The 18783-nt window shown below is 38.7% G+C and overlaps 1 protein-coding gene across 2 annotated transcripts in view; it reads left to right on the forward strand.

Moving 5' to 3' along the window:
* THADA (THADA armadillo repeat containing) overlaps positions 1-18783 on the forward strand; it is a 167210-nt gene that overhangs the window by 105387 nt on the left and 43040 nt on the right. For both annotated transcript variants that reach the window (XM_065631876.1, XM_065631875.1), the window contains one exon: positions 13853-13938. In XM_065631876.1, the coding sequence (XP_065487948.1) occupies positions 13853-13938 (86 nt within the window). The remainder of the gene's footprint in view (positions 1-13852; positions 13939-18783) is intronic.

An 18783-nucleotide genomic window follows, 5' to 3' on the forward strand; every position in this document is an offset into this window, starting at 1 on the left:
AGCTGCTCACAAACAATCCAAGATAGTTTTGGAAACATTCTCCTTAGATTTCTGTAAAAAGATCTTCAGATGACCTATATACTGCAATCCAGAAACTTTTTTTTTCTTTCTTTACTTGATCTCATCAATTGCTTTTATAAATTCCCACTGAAAACCTGAAGGGAATCAGTTGTGGGCAGAAACCACAAGTCCTTGTGTTAATAACTAACTGGGTAAAATATTCCAGAGTGCAGATTGCACAGTGGAGGGAAGTCACCAATGCAGTTTAGTGTGAGTCTCTGATAAAACTTGTGTTGCTTTGTGATCATCAAAACGAAAATCAGAAGTGATTTGGAGAAAGGGGGTGACTAGCGGGTTCAGTACATCTTCTGCCAGTGTCAACTGAATTGGGGTAATCAAGATACCATTCGTCTTTGAGAATTACAGAAGAGTGAGAGTGATGATACAACAGCTAAAACTTGATATAAATAATTCTGAAATGATGCACATGAATAAAGCGGTCTGGACTTCACTTGGGGAAAGAGTGGTCAACTGAGCAGATTTTTTGTTGGGAAAAAAAATCACTCTTCTAGGTAGAGTCTAAGAGGGAAGGGGGCAAATATCATTAAAAAAAAATACAGAACAAAACAGAAAACACACTTATGTCTGTCTGTCAATCCGTGTCGTATATTTGAATACTGTGTAAATCCCAAAGAAGATACAGTAGAAATGGGCAGTAAAAGGACGAGCAATAGAAGTATGGAGTAGTTTCTAGACAGGGAACGACTAAATAGGCTGAGATTTTTTTTTTTTAGCCTGGAAAATGTAATTTTAGTTTAGCTATGGAATTCCATGATGCAAGATGCTGTTGACTTTAAACCTATCTGAACTTCTAACAAATGATTGAAGACAGTCATGGAAGAAAAGCCCAGTGAGGTGACCAAGTATGTAGATGTCACAGCTGGCTCAAGAAATTTTTCAGCAACCTTTGAGGTTCAGAGAGAGGCTCTTGGCAAGTGTCATTGTCCCTGCGCTTCCCTTTCCTGTGCATCTGCTTTCTGCCCAGTTTGAGACATTGTGGTGGATTTGGTGGACCTTTCGATTTGACTCAGCATGAGCATTTTTAAGTCTCTAAATAACAATGGTCATTTACTTAATTAAACTAAAGGCATCGATACTCTTATAAATGAATAAATATTTAAAGAAAAAACACAACATGAGAGACCAAATTTGATAGAAAGATACTGGTGCTAAATAATTAAAACCTCTTTCTTCTGCAGCAAATATGTAATGGCCAGGCTCTTCTCATTACAGAATTGAAATAAATTCTGTGTTTTCAAAGTATTTTTTCAGAACTGGCCTTTTTAATACATCAGTCATATTAGTGCTGACTTTTCTTTCTGGAGATAATAGAAAAAAGAAAATGTTTTCAGGCTCTTAGAAATCCTGGTGCATGGTATAGATATTTGCCTGAAGAGATGTATTTTCTCTTTCACTTGCCTGTAAAAAGCTATAGCTGTATATGGTAATATTAACCCTCTGTCCATAGCACATTTTCATTTTGTCAGTTTGTTGTAGCCTCCTTTTCATATTCATGCATTCTCAATTATGCAGTTAATGCTATACAAAGTATTTTTAAATGTCTTTCTCCCTAGATAGTAAAATTTTATATTACAAGCACAGAGGTTTGCAACACTAAGTTAAAGCATCATTTTGTTTTGTTTTTACAAACTTATTTTTGCAGATTTCTAATATACTTTATCGTTCTCTCTGAGCCTGTACAGCCATACGTCTTTAGGCACAATTTGAGCTAAGGTGTGTTTTCTTTTTTATTTTAGTCTAAAAAAAGCAAGTAAAATATAAAAGAAATCTTCGGTAACCCAATTTACTTCTAAATATGTTTTAAACTTAAGACGACAATAAATGATAAAGCTGAAAAAATTGGCTTTCCTCTTAACTTTCTGCTTGAGATAAATGTGATCAGTGTGATGTGATTTAAAAACAAAACAAGTAAAAAAACACCAGCAAACAACCCAAACAACAACAACAACAAAGGTGTTGACAGAGGTGATATTTTCTGGTAGTTTTAGTTTCCCATGTTCATTGTGCAGCTTTACTATTTATATTTGGCCGTGTGGAGCCGAAAACTGATCTGTGATGAATGGTGAATTTTGTGAGTTTTGTTTTCTCGATTTCTTGTTTTAGAGGAGTTTTGGGAGGTTGCTTGGCAACCAAGTTGTGAAACCCAGTAAGTCCATCCGTGCAGTTTTCGGGATGTTAGGAGAGCATATTGGATGCTGGCTGGTGGGACCCTCGGTCCATGTTACGGTCATTCTTACCTTCTTTCTGTTCAGGCAAAGAGAGTGGGTACCACAGAGAAAAATTAAGGAATCTCCATCTGTTTATTTCACCTTTCCTCATATGGAGGTATCTTAGTGTGTCGTTGATACCGTAGTGCGGGGGTTGTTTGAAAAGAGGGTGTTAGAGGCACTCACTATTAATCTTAAAGGGGTAAAAAAATGTTAAAATAACAGGAAAATGGTTTGTGAATTTGGGGAAATGGGGAAGTATTTCCAAACATCAGTCTTCATTCACATTTCTGAGCTAGTTCTGTAAAGGTCTTGCTGGTGTTCTTCCAACTACATACCTCCTTTGTGCTAGAGAGCAAACGTCTCTGAGAAACTCAAATTACAGAATTTTGGATTAAGTAAGTGGTTCTTGAAAATGAGACTAAACTGTCACATGTGTATATCTGGAGGAAAGATTATTGTTCTTCAGCTGTTTTCTGGACTGGGTGAGGTATTTTTTTTGTTTGAGTTTTGGTTGTTGTTTTACCTTTTCAAGGCCAGAATGTAATTTCGTTTCATCAGAATGTATTGGTGCAGAATAGCTCAAGAAACTGTTGCACGTTCCCTGTAATACACTGATCTCTTCTCCCTCCTCCACTCCCCCATCTGATTTTGCTTTAGAGAATAAAATAATGAACATTGAATTTCGTAAAACATTGACTTTTTCAACTGATATTTTGTATCTGTTGTGGAGGCAGACTTCTCATGTGAATAGGATATGATTTCTTTTTCTCCTTTGCAGTATATATTAGAATATCAGAAGAAAAAAAAATCTTTCCTCCACCTTCCTTGGGTTTTTTTACATCTTCAAAACACTAGCTTTTTTGAGTATTCAAAAATAGTATTTCCATTTTTGGTGCTTTGGTGAATGAGACATGCCTTCCCTCCACTTTTCAAGGTGATGTTTGAAACTTTTCACTTTGCTTGTAGGTTTATACTTCATTTGGTGTGTTTTGTTTTAGAATACTCGTTTGTTAGTTTAAAGCGGTTTAGTAATGTTATTGCTTTCCCTCACCTCCACACCACTGTTAGTTTATTGTATTATTTGCAAGTATGGGATATGCAGGGTGTTTGAGAAGAACAGAAATACAAAGATATATAAAATCGGCCTTGCTGGAGAACTGACCTGATGGAATGAAGTGATGGAAATTAGTCTGGTGAAAGCTTTAAAAAAATAATATATCAAACTAAGCCTTTGAAAGAGTTCAAAGTTCTTTCATGTGAATTAAAAAAAAAAAGAAAAAAAAGAAAAAAAAAGGTTTTAGCTCAACTGCATACCAAGGAGTTACAAGACTAACTCCAGGTGCCTTCTGCTTCATAAATACAGAAAGCTAAAAGAGCGGCCTTTGGAGCTGGTAATTTGTTATACAGAAGTCCCGGAAATATCTGTCTTGTTTCATTTGTAGCCTTTGGCACGGCAAAGTATTGGTATTGGAAATTTTGTGAAATCATGTCATTGCGCAGCTTTGCTGTAGGATGCTATCTTCCAGTGCTTTTAGTTTGATTTTTTTTTTTTTTTCCCCCTGCCTGCCTTCTTACTGGAGACCACAGGAGGGGGGAAAGACTTTGAGGTTCTGCCAGAAGTCAAATAATCCATTCTGCTAACCTCTAGCCATGTGCCGTTTCCTAGCCAAGAGCTCATCTGCACTGGGAAAGTTTACTTCTAAGAAGGCTGCTTTCTTGAAACCAACTTGTGTGGAACAGCCTCATATAACACCAGCTGGCTTTGCATTTTGCAAAGAGACACTAGTTCGTCTGGAACGGCTTGCCTGCCACGTGTGTGCTGGGCTCTGTGACCCAAGTGTCCCCTGCTCTGCGGTGCTGCTGCTGAGCTCTCTCCTCTGTGGAGGGGACAAGAGGAAACTGCCTCAGGTTGCACCAGGGGAGGTTTAGATTGGTTATTAGGAAAAAATTCTTCACAGAAAGGGTTGTCAGGCATTGGAACAGGCTGCCCAGGGACGTGGTGGAGTCGCCATCCCTAGGGGGATTTGAAGATGTGTAGATGTGGTGCTTAGGGACATGGTTTAACGCTAGAGTTTGGTTAGGTTATGGTTGGACTCGATGATCCTGAGGGTCTCTTCCAACTGAAATGATTCTGCGATTCTATGACTGTGAAAAATACAAATGGATCCTGGTGTAGGGGTGCAAGAATTCAAGCTCACACAACAAATTTATGCAAAAGTTCTTCCAGGCTCGGGCTCAAAATCAGATTCACTGTCCACCGAGATACCTGAAGCTCAGTTTTCTCCAGGCTGACTCTAGGATGATCCGGCTGTAACTGCTTTGAGTGGTGGAAATCCCCGGTATTTTATAATGCTGCCGAGTACCTGAACTTGCTGAGTTGGTGGCCAAGGCGCTGCGTCAAGCCTGTGGCGTCCCCTTTCCCCTGCGCTCCTGGCAGTGTTGTGCGAGCGACAGCGGGCGGGCAGCCAGGCCGAGGCCCTGCCTGGCAGGAGCCTCACGCCGGGCGCCTTGGGGCCGGCTGCGCGGAACACAGGAACGTGGCCTCGCCGTGCTTTCAGGAAACGGCGTCACCTAAATGTGCCCTTGTCCTTCTCATTGCTTCTGAGGGCGCGTGGCAGTCATTTCCAGGGAGCAGGCTATCAAAGACTAAACAGCGTTTTGTGCTCTTCACGGTGGCTGTGTGGAAGTTTCCACAGGCACGTGCAGGCATATCTAGATGTAGAAGAAGCTCATGACTCTGCAGCTTTGCAAGCAGCCTCTGTGTGATTTTTTTTTTTTTTTTTTTTGGAAGGGGGGTGTTATTTGGGAGTTGGAAGGGGCTTTTTGTACTTTGGAAAGAGCAAGAAGGCAGCAACTAAGGAGCCAGTAAGATATTCTCCTTGGCAGAGTGGCCCTCCTCTTCAGATTGTTCCCTTGCCTCTGCCTCTCGCTGCATCAAATGAACCTGCGTGTCCTTCAAAAGCTGTGTCTGCTCTTGTCATCGGCCTGTTTCTGACTTTTGAAAATCTACACATTGAGAAAGTACGGTTAATTACCTTTGTTCTTTGGTGGTCTGTATGCCTATACAGCTGTGTTCAAAAATTGAAAATCATTTTAATGACTGAGCCTGGCTCTGTGGAAGTCTATTTACTAGATTTCAAATTGAAAAGTTGATTTTCTGTCAGCTGGGCTGGAGCAATAATTCATGTGTGTGCTCTTGCTCTATCACACACAGCATCAAGGGAAACTTTTGTTGTCCTGTTCCAGCTGAAAGCAATGCATGCCAGTATGAGCAATTATTGCACATCAGGTGCACAGTGGTAATTTATTAATCTGCACTTTCTGACCCATGAGCCTAATTTAGCCTGGTTCGTCTTTGCTTTTGAGAGCAGAGTCATAACAGTTACGTCATTGTTCATAAATGTATTCTTGGAGACATTCATTTAAATCGTACGTGCTTTTAGCAGACTAATTCAGGTTTCTGTACTGCTCCAAGTCCACGCTTTTCACCAGTTTTGATAACAGTATCCTTAACACAGCTACACATGGTTTATTTAGGCAGTTGGTGATTGCTTGTTTTGGAACGCTTGCTTTGGGTATCAGTAGAGATGTTTAAACCTCAGACTGAAGTTTAAGATGTACTTTTAATAAGAAACATTCTTTGGTTCATAGGCATGTAGGTATACTCCTAACTTAAATATAAACATTCAGGGAATATTAAGAATTGAATAAGGTTGTTTAAAGTGTGTTCCCTCCACCAATGCAACATTCGGAGTAGGCACAAACCACGTGTAATTACAGGTTTTGGACATAAATCCTCACTCATATCTGAAAACACTTTCCAGTAAATAGAAGAGTTTTAGCAGCTTGCCTTTTACAGGCAAAGCCCCTAATGTTAATTGTGTAAAATTAATTAAATTTGCACATGGGATTAGTTTGACTTCTAAGTTTTTAAGGATGCTGCTAAGGGCTCACATACGGTTCTCATTAAGAGAACAGAAAAGAGAACAGACAGGATTATTTTATCAATCTGGTATGCTAAAAACAACACCAACAGAACACAGCCTTTCAGTGTCATTCACCAAGGACAGCCAGAGCACAGATTAATTTTTCCTAATAGCTGAAACTCAGGATGTTCTTGGTTGTATCACAATGAAAAAATAATTTGTGTAGCTTCTTTTTGAAGCAATAAATTCTCTGCCTTTACCAGGGAAGCTAACAGCAACATAATAGCCTGGCTTTTGATGGTAGTAGAAAATCTTAGGTGAGCAGACCAGCAACTTTCCCTTTGGAGAAAATGCCTGCTATAATGTGGGATGAGCTGGCCTTATAGAATGGGCAAGTCAAAGGGACCATGCACATGGTAGTTACACCAAGAAGGTCTCAACAGCACCAAGCGGGCAAGCAGATGCGCTGTTACTAGATGTTTGTATCTCTGTGTGGGTGTTCCTGCACTTCCAGGAACTCAGCAAGGATTACTTGGTAGTGTAGGCTTCATTATTACTTTTTTTTTTTTAAAATACTTTCCATTAAATGTAGGTCTGTTGGCCGTGATGTTTGCTGATGTGCTGGTTTTGTGTTACATGGTTAAAAATGCTGTGGACAAAGTTTAATAATTAAATCTATTATTAATGTCTCTTCAAGAAGACAAGAGGAAGGCCATGCATGTGTATTCAGTACTACAGATGTGGGCTCTGAGAGAAAAATAGATTAAAATCTGAAGGCTGCCTTCTAAACAAATATACCCCCCCAAACCTCAATCTCTAGAACACTGCAGAATTTGAAAGCTAATAACCCAAACAATGTGAGATTTAATCTTTTAATCAGCTGCTCATTGTATGTGTAGGTCTGATTTCCGTAAGCTTGGTTGCCTCCATGACTGACAAATGATCATTTTGCAGCTCTCTCTGCAGCTAAAATGTGGTCAGTACAAGGCCAGCTTGGCCAGGTTCCTCAGCAACCCTCCAAGGATAAAACTTGGTATGGATAGCCTGATAAGGATTATGTAGAATTGACTGTGTCAAGACTCAAACATCATGGAAGGTGCACTTCTTGGTGCTTTCAGAAGATATTTTAGCTGATACAACTGCAGTTCACATATCAAAAGAATCTGGCCACCAGCAGAAAGAATACTTTTCAGAGATTTGCCATTCTTCACGAAGGAGTAAGCTGGAAGTTCATAGGGAGGGAAAGATATGCTGTAAACCCAAAATTTAGTTGCCAGTGTGCCAGCCCGAAGAGCTGAGATGATGGAAGACAAAGGCTGACTGGGAAACTCAGAATAGGAAGCTGCATTGACCCCGTCCCCAAGTACCAGCTGGCGTTAGGACATGTTGGACTTAATCCAAATTATTCCCTGTGTTTATGCCAGAGCTAAAAATGAAATTCCAGCCTCAACTCTATGTAAAATGTTGACTCATCAGAAATGTTTATAAAGTTCACAAATACAAGAATTTGTGCAGAGGCTATTGCAATAGCATCCTCTGTATTATCTAGAATATGATGTTTAGGAAACCAATTTGATTTATCTGTTGGAAACAGAAACTGTACGTAATATTGGTGGCTAGAAAGCAGGAGAATTCAGGGTTTAAATTCAACACCAGCAGACTGATTTATTTTCTGCCAGATAAAATGTAGAATTTAATAGGTGTTGCGGAGGGGTTTTTTTGACAATAACATGTTAGTTAAACAGAAGAATGGGGTAGTGTTTACCTATTACAGGTTTTCTTTTTTCTTTTAATATGAAGCTCTTCCTAAAGTACTATTGATAAGTTCAATCTTGTGAAAAGGTCTTCCTTCCAGGAATTTTCAGCTTTTTCAGGCTTTCCAAAGGCTCCAGAAACATACAGCATTGCAGTGAGTGACTTTTTCATTAAAGACCAGAGAAAGGAATAGGCACATCATTTAATGAATAGACCACTTTGGAAACTGAAGTGGAAACAGTCACACAAGTCATAAGGATGATTCTCTTCTTGTTCTCAAGGCAGCAATGAATTGGCCTTTGGAAGAGTTGCCCTTGTAATCTTGCCAGCACTGCTGTTTCTTTACCCTGATGCTTAAGAGTGTGTCGTGAACTTTTTGGACAAAATACAGGGCTTTGTAGGTGGCTTTGAAACTTGTATGATTTAGACTAAAGTTCTATATTAGCTTCATTCCTGAGCCAAATCCCATCATCAGTTTTTAAAGATGGGGGCTGAGAGTAACGAATGTGAGTGTGTAGATTAGAAGTAGCTAACAGTCATTTAAGCCCTGTACTTTACTCTGAAAAACTGTTCACTCGCAGCCTGTGTAGCCATTATTTTACTGTGACCAAAACTCTGATGCACATGCTATATATTATTGGGATGAAACTATTTAGTTTGTTATTTATTTAATAAAATAATATTCCAGTTTGACAAATTAGATTAGCTTGTATTCATAAAGCAGCATTGGTTGGAAGCCTTGAAATCCTTCACGCTCCCCTAAATACTTGGAAGCTGCAAAACATGGAATTTTTCTGAGACCTTTCACCGAAGTGTGTTTGTTTTTTTTTTTTTTTCTAGATAGCCCTAAGATAAGTAACTGCACGAAGATATCTATAACTAAACTAATTCCTAAGAGCGATGTAATGGGCTTTTATGTAATAGACATTGACTGGCAGGCTGCATTTGAAATTTGTGAAGTGCTCATTGGAAGTTTGAGCAAATGTGCTTTGATATTTGTTGTTAAATGTTTAGTAAATATGGTAAGTTTCCATATGTTTATAGCAGTTGTTCTGCTAATAGTTTTGCAACATCTGTTTCCTAATGAGGAAAAAATGCGAGCAAAATAAGCTACATCTTTGGAAAACAATGAGTTTCTATTGACTAGAATAACCAAAACCAAATAGTATAAACATTAACACAAACAACTTTGATTTTATAGCCAGTGACCCGGATCTGTCTTATTTATGTAACAGATGCACTATATTATTGTTACTGTTGTTGTTTGTCTCTGAGATGGTGCTCGTTTGGAAAAACAGGAGTGATCTATGAGAAAATAGTAGTTGTTTTTTTGAGTCATTTGACACAGTGTCATTGAAAATTGGGGGTTTGAGAATCTGCAAATTTGCACATCAAAATTCTTTGATGCTTGCTCTACATAACGGTGTGTTGACCATCTTTGTTTATATGTAGAAATCTGAATGGTTATAAACGGTGTCCTATAATGAGTAGAAATGATGTTTACGGGCCTCTGCAGACCTTAGTCGTTAGAAGAGCAAGAAGTTGTATATTTAATTTAAGTCTTTTCCCAGTGTTCTGACTGAATTCAGGCCAAATGTGTGAACTTTCCATGTTCTTTGCTCCTTGTTGTTTCCCTTGGAAGAGGAGGTATTTTGCTCCATAATTCATTAGTGTTGATCTTCTTTAAAATAAACAGTAATACAAGAGAAACTGAGTTTTCGAAGTTAAGCCATGTATTCCTGATACAGTTGAAACCATGTGTGCAAGCAAGGTACACAGGAGGTCTGTGACCACACGTTGCTGATTTCTCCAATAAATGCCAGTTTGGTTTGCATCAGATCTGCCATCCAAAATAAGCAAACCAATGACTGCCTTAAGTAGAGCGTGACTTAACTACAAAAGGTGAATCAAACTTTAAAAAAAATAATATTCGCGGAGCTCCGAAGTGTGAGAATCTAGGATTGATTTCATGTTATGTAGAGCTAAGCTGCAATCAGTGGTACTTAAAGGTGGCTGGAGCAGAACGCAGCGTTGCATGTGGAGCTTCTGAACCTGCCCAGTCTGGTCTACACCTGTAGAGAGGGAATATCTGCCGGAGGGTGCGCTTCCCCATCCACCCACCATGCAGCTCTGCGTTGAAAACAAACAGCTTATGGTTAGTCCTGCCATACAGCATTCTCTAAGTGCTTAACCCGGGCCTTTTCTAAGGCATTTGACCAGGAGCTTGTGAATTTTAAAGGACTATTTAGTTCCATTAACCTCTTCCTCTTAAAATAAAATAAAAATCCCTGGACTCTAACAGCTAACGGAAGACTTCCTACTGCCAGTGACTTCAGCTCTTCTAAGTTTATATTCACTTAACAGAATTGAAATTACAAAGAAGTCTGACTACCCTATCCCAAATGACTTGTTCAGCATTAGCGATAAGAAATTTGGTTGGTTTGGAAGACTTTATTTTCAGGATCTAATCCAGAAATCTGCTGTGATGTGTCAGATTTAATAGTATGGAAGCTGGTACCTGTGTTTTCAGATTTGTCTACTGTTCAGCCATGCCTACCTAAAAGAACAATTTAAAAAAGAGACCTTTTTTTTTTTTCCCCCTATACTGAAGATACTGTTAGGCTGGAGCTCTGGGCAGTTAGAAGAAAAAAATCTGTAGACCCTTTAAAACTTTCAGTCTCTAACTTTTTTGACTTCTGTACTTTCCATCACCTTGTATCTTCTGTGGAGTTTTGTGATGATCTATTAGGGACACAGCAGCTCCTCCTGCCATTGTTTCATTCTCCTTGATTAAATTATAAACACATTTATTCTGGGCCTTGTTCTTTCTAAGCAGTAATCCTTTCCATCCCTGCCTGTGCTTCTAAAGGTCGCAGATGTCTTCTTCCCCTGCCATGGCTGGTCAGGTCTGTGACAATGCTTGCGTTTTACGTGTTACTCAGGGCAGACAGCCTATGGCCTCTCTTCAGGCAGATGTGTTGTAATGTTCTGTAATATCGGTTGTTGGTGAAATTCCACTCAGTGGCCATCTGTGAGGTGATTTTAATTTCCACCTGGACAGTCAACCTCCACGTACCGCATCATGAAGCAGTGCTAGAAACTGTGCGTTCAGCTTCTGTTATGTAAACTCTATATCTAAAGCGAAACAAAAAGCAACAAGATGAACTTCTGAAAATTATGTTTTAATGTCTCTGGGCACGTTGTGCAGGGTGGCCACTGGGTCTTTGATACCAGCTGTTTGACTTCACGAATCTGCGGCTGTTATACCAACCTACTTGCTAGCGTAGACCAAGTGTTACTTTATTGAGGTATGGATCTCTGTGCTGACATCACTACCCTGCTATTAGTATATATGTGTAGTAGTATGAATATTGTTTTGGTACCCATTTTAAATTTCTGTGTGGACATACCCTTTGATACGAGAGTCCTAAACATCTCTAGCTCTATCCTGTTCAGAGTCACATACAGTTTATCATCTGGAGTGAGCATATGATGTATTTGTTTCCATTAATATCCAGCTTGGAAGGGAAATGAATTTTGGACAAAACAAGGAATGCTGTTCCAGATGCCTGGAGCTCCCACCCTTGCTACTGCTGTGACTTTCTCATTTGGAGACAGATTTCCTCAAAGCGTGTTTACGAGAACCACTATATTTGAGTATCTGTGTTAAAAAAGAAACATCATGTACTCTTCCCACTCTCATTGTTGAAGTTCTGCATGAACCGGTCATCTTAAATACTGCGCAGTGTATCATTTGAAAGGTTCAGCATGTGATTTTTGGCTGTCTGTTCTGTTAGGCAAATCACAGTTTGATTGTCTTCAAGACAGCTTTCTGCTACGGTCTGAACAACACTGAAATTTCTTGGTTTTGGAAAGCTGAATTTCCTGTTGTGTCCATCTGGCACATATGGCTGAGAATTCACTAGCATCACCAGAGCAATGGAACCAGCCAAGAACAAACGTTTGGCATGTTTTGTGCTAGAGAAGCCTCGTTTCAAAATCAAAACATGCATATGCGCATACTCAAAATGAAGTGGTAAATGCTTAAAAGCTGGACCAGAATAAAAAAACATGTCAGTATTGCTGTTGTCACTTGTTCAGTAAAGGTTACGTCAGCCATGTTTTTTCCCAAGGCACAGTTTGTACACTGGAATTTTTCTTTCCAGTGAAATGACTGAATAATAAGCGAGTCTTCCACTTTTCAAGGGAGCCGAAGGGCAGCAGGCCTGTTGAGTTCCTCATTTTAATTGAAATCTGTTGTGGCTGATTCTGTCCGGTTTATGGGTACTGGTGGGACACCTCTCGGTTCCTTTTTCTTCTAAGCCTTTGACTGGCCTGTCACTCTTTTGCGGTGAGTTGAGTTCCTAACCCTGTGAGTATTTCTTGGTGGTGTTTTCACACAGATTTGTGAAGAACAACTTGGGCAGCAACTAGATGCCCAAGATTAAGGAGAGAGGTTCACTTAGGGTGGACAGAAAGAAAGTCTTTCTGATACAGCTTTTCAAAATAGCCCATATTAAAATTGCTTTGGCTTCTTATGGTATCGGTTTGTATGGATGTGCATCTCCTCTGCAGGCAGGCTTTTAGCTCTTGTGCTTTAAGGCAAGTGGTACGAAGCAAGCATGGAGAAGTTTTGGGAGGTTCATGACTAGGAGAGTGTCTAAAAAAAGTCTCTGTTCATGCAAAAGAAAAAAAAATACTTTCCAAAGAGAGATCCTGGTAGCATGCAGTCTGCTATATATTATATAGATGCCTAATATCGTAGACCATAAAAGTAATTTAGGCTTATTACAGATTAATACTGAAGATGAGAGCAGTGTTTCTGGTAAAAGTTGTCATTTTTAACAGAATCATAGACTAACTCTCCATAGGCAAATACAACTTCCAAACTTCTATGCAAGAACCTCAGACCTGTCATATTTATGTCATGATCACTTCTCTTATTTGAAAAAGTTTTTTTTTCTTGAATTTTAAAGATGTTACAGAGTCGAGAATGTTTATTGGAACATTTTTAATTAACAGTTTTTTGAAAGAGTTTCAAATGTTAAGATAAGCATACAAAGAAAGTGCCAGATAAAATAAAAATTAAATACTGAACAGAATTAGTCATTATTTAAGCTTGTGCTGCTTGATTCTCAAAGTTTTTGGTTTAGTGCAGGTCCCATTGGACTCATCAGAATAATTTCTGTGTTTTGAACTGGATTTCCTGTTTGTTCACTATTAAATTGTATTTTAAGAAAAGTTTTCCTGGCTGAAACCTGCAGTGATAACAATATAAAGGAAAATTAAGATGTTAACCTAACTTTGCTTCTCTAATTGGAGAGAAAATGTTCTATCACGTGTGACTTGAAGAGGCAGAGTGGAAAGTATCTCATTGCCAATTTGTGTTATACACAATATTCTTGTCTGAGGAAAAATATCTAACTTTAAAACCATTCATGCCTCTGCGCTCTTCATCAGAACAGTGAGAGGTGTGTGATGGTTAAAAAGATGTAGTAGGTACCTTTCGTGAGGAATTTTCTCTGCTATGAACTGTAACAATAAGACCTGAAGACTTATTTTTCTTAACGCGTTTAGCCACACACATTATCCATAAACAAAACAAAGACATCCTAGTCGCTAGGGCAAGCTGATTCATCCATTAGTAATGAAATGTATGAACTGTGAATTTTGCCATTCCGCTAAAGTGACTGTCATTCAGAATGGACCAGGATGTGAAGCTGAGATAACTTGGCCTAATGATTTCACATAGCTTGTCTAATTTGATCAGTAGTTGATCTTCATTAATTAAATAAAATAGACACACCAAGCTGGTGTGTTTCACTGTTTCTGAGCATGGATGTTACAATGATTTAATCTTTAGTAATTTGATTTTTCTAGGCCAAATCCTTGTTTGGTGACCAGAGCTGCCTATCTTGATGTCCTTGTGCTGCTGAGTACTCACCTGGGGAAGTTTGAAAAGCAGGGTAAGTCAAATGTACTGCTCTATAAATTGGGTGGAATACTTGTGGGGAAATTTGAGCTCTGTTGAATCTAGAGAAGCAATAATATATTATTTGTACTCATCATATCTACTGAATGCTGGAGTCCTTTAGCTGCTTTGTATAAAAGAGCCCTTTATTTTGCCTTCTGTAGAGCTATTCCTGGGGAACACCCTTCGGTGTACAAAATGTTTTTTTCTGATCTGAGGTTGTACACACAAACAAAATCCAAACCCTAAAATATTACTGCTTTAAGCTTTCCTGAAAGCCACAGAGATGTTCTGTCATTAGACACCTGAAAGCATGTTAGAGAAACAGCATTTTCTCATATTTAGAAGTTTTAAACTGTGAGAGCGTCTTTAAATTTCTTTTTTTTTTAGTATTGATTCTTTATCGCTGTGAAGTTTTTGAAGGGCCAGTCAGAACTATCAGAGTTTTTAATGATCCAGAGTATTGCTTGCAACAATACAAAACATAGTGTAAACAATAAAGAAAACAAAGGTAAGGAGGAAGGGAAACCCTTTCAAGTGTGACTGTGTGTAGGCAGCTCTCGGTCAGCTGTAACTTGCTTCCTTGTGGGCCTGTTTTGTTTAGTTCTTATGAACAAGTGAATAATAAATTACCTTGTCAGTCCAGGAAGGCAGTTACAGAATAGTTCATTCATTTCATTAAAATTCTTAGTGACTGATTCTAACACTGCTTTTAAGTCATTGGAACCGTTCTTAATTTCAGATACTCTGGTTTTGAGTGCTGTTCTTAATTTTTAAACCAATTCCTTCTGCTTTTTTTTTTGCATAGACCTTTAGTTGGAGTAGTTCAATTTCAATTCCATAATTGCTATTTGTGTGGCTTCTTGTGAATGCACACTTCTAATGGTGATAGCTGTCAGGAAAATGAGTTGGTGATGAACATGTCTGAAATTAACTTCTTCAGATAGGTTGATGTAGAATCTATCCCTTGGGACAGAAGCATAAGCACATAGAAAATATGTGACAAGTGGGTTCCACCATACCAGAGGAAGATGGTTAAGGTTATCAGGGACTCTAGGAGATGGGTCTGATCTTTCATGTCCTCTGAAGAGTCATTCCTCTCTCTTGGGGCCCAGATGTTAAGATGTACTGTTCAGTGAAGGATGATGTTGCACTGTAGGTCTCATTCTGTTGGGTACTGGCCACAGTTTGTGACTAGGTAAGGGCTGCATGCTGTATAGGCAGGAATGCACCACCCTGTATAAACCAGTTTTAACATAGCATTTCTCCAGGGATAAGCTTTTCATGGATCTTTAATGTTTTTTTAGGGTAAGCTATATCCACCATCAATAATTCTTGTTACAATATATATTTATTTATTTTCAATATTTATACAAAATAAAGTTTCTTAAATCCTGATGTGCCATTGATCTTACTGATTATCCTTTGCAATACATTAAAAAGTCTAGCTTTGTATCACATCTACAAAATAAACAAAAACGATCCCCACAGCCCCCTTCAACCATATTTGATCTCATCACCCTTCTCTTTATTTTGAGTACTCCTTTTTTAAACATAGATCCTCTTTCGAATGTTAATTTTTACACTTCTTTTAATCATGATCCTCTACCTCTGTTCACCCCCTTTGTGGTATGAATCATCCCAGTCTTTCTGTATTCTCTTCAAGTCTTTTTCCTCTGCTTCTAATTATTCTCATCATTGACCCTTCAAATCTATTTTTACATTTTCTTAATGAAGGAACAGCCGGTAGTCCAGGTGAGGGCTCCTCATTTACTTATTTAATAGGCATTACATTTCCCTTTATCAGTCTCTTTTCTATTTCAGTTATCTTTCAGGCTTTTTGTCTGTTACGGTTTTTAAACAATTGTTGCACATTTGCAAAGGTTTTTATTGACCTCTCCACGCCAGGAGACTTCCCTGGTTTTTTGAATGCCCCTAACTCGTGAACAGCCCTTTGGGCCTGAGGGACTGCACCACGCTGTGCCTGGATTACTGACTGTAGTGGATTCTTTTATTTTTCAGAGCTCACGGGGAGTGTTCCAAACCTGGGTGCTGTACTGTATGATTTCTGTAGAATGAAAGCAATTATTTTTGCATGCTCTCTCTGCTCAGGGATAGTTCATTAGTTTTGTCTTGCTTAAAAGTTTCATTCCTATATAGGTTTAAAATGATATATTGCAGGCAATATCTACAGAGAGTAGAAACTTAGACTGGAAATATGGTTTTGAAAACTTGAAGATACATTAGGGACAATTTTATATATCACAGGCAGAAGCCCTTCTGAAATGAGGGAGTAATATGTTTATATTAAATAGAAACTGAGTGTCCCATGACACAGTAAGAGAAAGACTAAACTCAGCAGTTAAAAATGAATGTTTTGAGTCTTGTATTTAAATGTGTTCTGTAAGGAATAATAATTAACTGAAGCTTTAGGCTTGTCTGAGATTAAATATCTTACTCATAATATGACTATCTCTGGTTTCGAGCCAATTTTTGTCTGTTTTAATCTTGATTTGTAAAGTTGCTTCAATGAATAAAGGGTGAAGGACAAATCCAAATAAAACTGTTTCTTGATGTGTTTATCTAAGAGGCCCCAGGAAGTGCTGTATATGAGTTCCAGGCCACGGGCTGAAACTGATTTTCATCAACAGAAATGGGAATGCAATGTAATGAGCCTGCAACTGGTTAAAATCAGACCACTTCTAATTGATTATGTCTGTCTAAAGGGGCTACAATTACAAAGAGATTTTCAGAGTATAACCCTGCCTAGGCCTTTCCTACATTACGATTATTTTCTGTAAGTGATTTGTTGTCTTCAATTAATAAAACCTGTCTCTTAAAGTGCAGGACAGCCCTTAGGGAATTAACTTCACAAATTCAAAACAATTTAAAACGTCGCATAAGGAAGGCAGGAAGTAATGTATACCAAAAGCATCTTGTCCAGCTAAAAATTTATTGCTGGCCAAATTATGATTATTTATCTTAAGACAAATAAAGAAACCCTGTAGTTATTCTGATCTGCTGGTTTGGATGGAAGTGTTGCCTGATTCACGTCACTGGGAAAATACAGTTTTCTTTCCTTGAGTTGATAAGCAAAATCTAGAACACTTTTTCCAGCTCCCAATGTACCTGAGGGTCTTCTGATGTGCAGAACCAATACATAACAAGACTTACAATGTGGTTTTTTTCAGTTACCAATCGCAGTTGGAACTCAGAAAAAAACCGAAGCAAAATTAAAAAAAGTTAAAATATATAAATAAAAATACTTTTTTTTTCCTATATTGAGAGCAAACAGAAGTTCTTACCAGATCTATGATTACTTGATGAGCTAACGTCTACTTTCAGTATTAATAATTATTAATACAATGCAGTGAATTTGTTCTTACAGACGTCTTTGATGCATTGTTTCTACGGTAACTGTTTTAGAGACCTGGCATGACAGAGGTCCGGGGCCGTTTCACTCTAACGGGTAGAACAGCGCAGACCACTTCCAGGGCATTTTCTGGCATTTGTACCCTGCCAAAATCAGTTCAGTTACCCCTCCAGAAGTAAACCAGCACCAGAGTGGGTGGTGTAGGAACAGGGGCAACTTCCTAAACTTCACTCTTCAAACAGTACTGCAGGAAGCAAATAACACTCATAGGCCTCTTTAGAGGGGAATGGTGCCTCCGAGTCTGGGTGAGAATGTGTCCAGCCTCAGCTGTATTTACAACTGTTTGCAAATTCGCAAGTCTCTTGATCAGCAGGAGCGAGGAGGAGACGTCTGTGAAGCTGTAGTGCTGCAGATCCATGTGTGCGTCTGAGGTTATGCTCCTTTCTCTGCGCTCGGAGATGGGCTTTGCAAGAGACAGGATAGCAGCCTGCACGCAGGCCACCCTGTGACAGCATTCCAGTGGGTAGGAGTCCTCTGTGGAATATGTGGACTTTTGACGGGACACATCATAGACATTCCTGTTTTCAGATCTTCTCCTGGAAATTGGTGTCTGAAGCTAAACGATGAGATGAGAGTATTTCTGTGATGCTGCAGTGTGGGTAACGCAGGAGCCACACTGGAGCGTTGCAGTGAAAGCTCAGATCTGTCTCTCTATGACAGATGAAGAATGCCACAAGACAAAGTGGTCACTTTTTCTTTCTTGCTGGCATCTCAAAACAGTTTTCTGATAGTATTTTGTCAATTCATAAAGGAAAAAAGGCATGCAAAATGGACTTGACTAAGAAAAGCGTAGGTTCCCAGGGTTGTGTTCAAAAAAATGGTACTCGTCAATGAAGTGTTGTGTTGAGTCGATAAAGGCCATCAACATAAGTGAAACAGGATGTAGAACAGAATTCAGGGAAAAGATGGAAGAAAAATTTGCTAAAGGTAGTCCTTCCAAGTTGTTCTTTTATCCTATATATATGCCATCAATCTCCTATAGTGTCTTCAAAATTCAAGTTTGAGAAAGAGGAAACACTTAAACAGGATGTCAAATAGGATGAATCTGTGATTCAGGAGAAGCTGCTACTTGAAGTCTAACCATGTGATTTTCCTTTCTATGTTTGAGGTGTAAGTATTTACAGAAGTTCTTGAGATTAACCAAACTCCACTGTTGTTGTCAGTGGGAATGGTTAAAAAGTATTTACATAATTAATTTTGTTCATAAATAGATTGTTTTCATATCGAAATGGAGAATCCAGTCTTCTACTCTCACTAATATGTTCTTTACTTGAGTCTTGCAAAAACAGACTTCTATTTTCTTACTATCTTCCCAACAGCTAAACCTTTTGTAGATGTAGCTTAGTTAAGATTCTTAAATTCTGCTCATGAACAACAGAAACAATTGCCAAAAATACTGTGTGTCAC

Source organism: Caloenas nicobarica, chromosome 3 (assembly GCF_036013445.1).
Source record: "Caloenas nicobarica isolate bCalNic1 chromosome 3, bCalNic1.hap1, whole genome shotgun sequence".
NCBI classification, from domain to species: Eukaryota; Metazoa; Chordata; class Aves; order Columbiformes; family Columbidae; genus Caloenas; species Caloenas nicobarica.